At 40.3% G+C, this 3,457-nt stretch overlaps 1 protein-coding gene across 1 annotated transcript in view; it reads right to left on the bottom strand.

Moving 5' to 3' along the window:
* Myb (MYB proto-oncogene, transcription factor) overlaps window positions 1-2,778 on the bottom strand; it is a 40,328-nt gene extending 37,550 nt beyond the window's left edge. The window contains exons 1-3 of the mRNA XM_033763160.1: window positions 2,701-2,778; window positions 1,893-2,052; window positions 70-121 (exon numbers count right to left, since the gene is read on the bottom strand). Of these exons, the coding sequence (XP_033619051.1) occupies window positions 70-121; window positions 1,893-2,052; window positions 2,701-2,778 (290 nt within the window). The remainder of the gene's footprint in view (window positions 1-69; window positions 122-1,892; window positions 2,053-2,700) is intronic.
* Window positions 2,779-3,457: the final 679 nt, after the last annotated feature.

Raw genomic sequence — 3,457 nt, forward strand, 5'->3', positions numbered from 1 at the left:
GCCCCGCCCCGCCCGGGCGGCGCCCCTCGCGCATCTCTGCCCCCTTCGTGGCGCGCCCGGATCACACACCTGCAAATTCCACGGGCCACAAACAGCCCGCCCCCAGCAGAACGCAGGAAATCTCACGTTTGCAGCAAGGTTTTTAAAGTTAAACACTATGATGACCGAGGTCAGTGTCCGTGGTTAGTGTAAATTGGGGGCTCGATTTTACCAGCTGACAAGTTAGCAAAGACTTTCCTGTTGGTTTAACCAGGGGCTCCGGAGACAGCAAAGCGAGAAGTGCTGAATTTATAAGGATTGATGATCGGGGGATTTTAGGGGAGTTTTAGTTTTACTTCCGTTTATAGATTAGTACCATTGGGGATTTTTTTTTTCATTCTCTATACACACGATTTTATTTTTCCTTTAATCTTTTAGGAGTTTGAGACTCTTGCTGACTAGGTTTGTGGGTGTCCCATGTGCCTCAGCAGTTCAAACTTAGCTCAGAAAGCATTTTTTCTTACTAAAAAAGCATGTTCTTACTAAAATGAGTCATAATTTTATTAAATGGTGAAGCGTGCTGGGTTTCAAGACTATCTGGTGTTTGAAACTTGCTTAAAATTTGTTACATAGTTGAAATCTTTTTCTGAACGTGTGTGTAAGGCTTTAACAGTCCTTCATGAGAAAAACAGCAAAACTATTGAGATATTTCAGTTCCAAATTCCAGAAGGCAAGTCATTTGCACGTGAATATATGTGTAAAGCAAATCTTTATTTCTATATTCTATAATGAAGTTTCTTTCTTCACATAAAAATAAAATTTAAAAAACATCAATGACAAACATAGGAACTACCCCTAAAGGAGCTTCATTCTGCCTTGAGATTATGAATCCCACTGGCATAACTTCTGCTTGCTGAACCTCTTAGACAAAACGTGAATCTCTGAACCCTTGCTAAAGAAAGTTAATTGTTGTTTCCCAAAATTCTTAGGAGGTGGAACTACTTTATGATTCTGAAGCTCTATAAATGAAAAGTTACTAAATTCAACTTTTCTTTATCTCCTTTGTATATCATTTGCATATGGGTTGTTTTACAAATTCATAATATTGTTGCTTCTCAACATTTTGCTCTATAGTTTCACATTTTTTCTTCATATATATGACAATAATATGTGTGGGGACAGATGGATTTCAATAAAGAATATATATTCAATGGTTTTACATAGCTAATTTGTCTTATATTGCTTCTAATAAGTTTGGAAGCATTAAATCAAATGGAGTTACCAAAATTCTTGAATAGATGAAAATATATCTTGAAAGACATGGCAGAATGCTTATTGTAACTATATTTGTACAATCTTTCCTTCTCGTAATTATCGCAAGTGCATTTTTAGATGATAATTTTATAGATTTCACCATTCTCTGTTTTAAAGATCTGCTACATCAGTTATTTTAGTTGAGGCTGAGATGGGGCTAAATTTACATACAGCCTTTTATTTGTGCTGCACTAGATAGGGGTCAGAAAACTTTTTTTATAAAAGGCTAGCCTAATAAATGTCTCACACTTCGTGGGTTGAGTTCCATAGTCTGCTCTTTCTTTTCTTGTCTGTTTTTCTTTCCTTCTTCACTGCCCTTTACAAATATAAAAACCGCTTTTAACCAGAAGGCTATACTCAGCGTGCTGGCCATAGTTGGCAGACCCTAGAACAGTGTTCCTCAGCCTGTAGTGAGTCTAGAATCACTGGGTTTACCCATGAGAATGCCCAGTCCCAGGCAGTCCCTGCAGTGATTCAGTGAGTCTGAGATGGGGCCCAAGGATCTGCTGGTGCTACTCAAATGGTCACCAAAGAAGTCTCCAGGTGTTGATAATCTTAGCTATTTTGATATTCTTTTGCCTTTGGCAGTTTTCTTCCACCATCTTCTTCTTCCTCCCTCTTTTTCACCTCTCCAGAGGATTCAGGCTCTCCGTAACTCAAATCTTTTAACAGCTTGGAGAAGTTGGTGCCACTGACCAGAGGGCTGGGCCTGTCTTTTCCCTCTTTGTTTACTACTAAACTTCGACCTCCTATCTGACACTCAAGGGAAAAGGAATTACCTGATTACTTGTTGGTCATCATTATGATTCTCCCCTCAAAAATGCAAGCACTTGAAGCATTTTATTTTACTCTCAACATCAGGGAAGGGCTGAAGGGAGAAAGATGTAAAATATGTAAATTTCAGCTTCTTTGATGTGACTGCAGAGAAATGTGGTAGATCTTTAATAATAACTTATCAGGGCCAGGGATTTAGCCCAATGGTTCTGCTGCCTGCCTCACAAGCACAAGTATCTGAGTTCGATCCCTGGTACAAAAAACAAAAACAAAAAAATAGCTGTGATCAGCATCTTAAAGATGAATGGATATTATGAGCTGTGGTGACAGCTGAGCACTCAGCAGTTCCACGTCTTTACAGCCCATCCTGCCTACAGTATCTCCTTAACCCAATTTGGCTCAGGCCATTACAGGGGGAATAATTATAGTAGACCCCAAATGGTTAAAGTATAGACAATTTTTGATCATTTCAGTTAATGAAGAACAGCTGTAGCATGTATAATTGACATCCGTAGGTTTGAGATAAAGCTCCTGTTGGTGCTCAGTAAACTTTTTATTAATAACAGTGGGGTGAGTCCTTTCCTTCATGCAATGCATTTAATAGAGCCTCCGTAAGACATGGTGACCAAATACATTTTCATCTTTCCATGATTCCTGGATTTGGCACTTCTTGTTTGTTTCTACTCTCCGCACTCTCATCACCTTATACATTCTTACGACAACTACCCCACATCTTTTCATTGCCATTTAAACTGAATCTTAAATAAAAGGTCTGAGTCTTTCCATGAAAGGGGGCGCACACTCCAGAGAAGGGGAAAATGGGAGCAGCAGCACACAGTCAGGAACCACAAGGCATGTTCACAACACAGGGAACATAGAGCTGTCCAAATTGCCTAGAACAAGGAGAATTTTGAAGGCCAGGGGTGTGTGTGTGTGTGTGTGTGTGTGTGTGTGTGTGTGTGTGTGTGTGTTGACTAGCATCTGCTGTATTAGCAGAGTTGTGCCTCTGGATGGTTAATCTAACGATATTGTCAGATAGATTGCAGTGAGAAAAACCTGACAGGGGAAGACCACTTAATTGTTCTGGATCAGGGCAGTAGCCCTCAGAGAGAAGAAAAGGAGGCAGATCAGACCATTGCATAGATGAAGCACCTTCAAAACTGAGCAACTGACTGGATGGTATTGGAGGCACCATTAATAGAAATAGGGAAGTCAAGAGGGGAAGAGAAGTGTGCAGTAGGAGATTCAAAAAGGAACATATTTTAGATTCGAGTGTGTTAAGTTTGTGGTTGCTTATGGAAGAGGTCTGAGTTGAGTTGTTCAGCGGGGGGTAGAGTGTAGGAGCCTGCTGGAGACAGTGAACCAGGGCTGGAATGTGCTGGGACTGTCT

This window comes from Fukomys damarensis, unplaced genomic scaffold (genome assembly GCF_012274545.1).
Source record: "Fukomys damarensis isolate Sample0158 unplaced genomic scaffold, DMR_v1.0_HiC HiC_scaffold_14, whole genome shotgun sequence".
Lineage (NCBI taxonomy): Eukaryota > Metazoa > Chordata > Mammalia > Rodentia > Bathyergidae > Fukomys > Fukomys damarensis.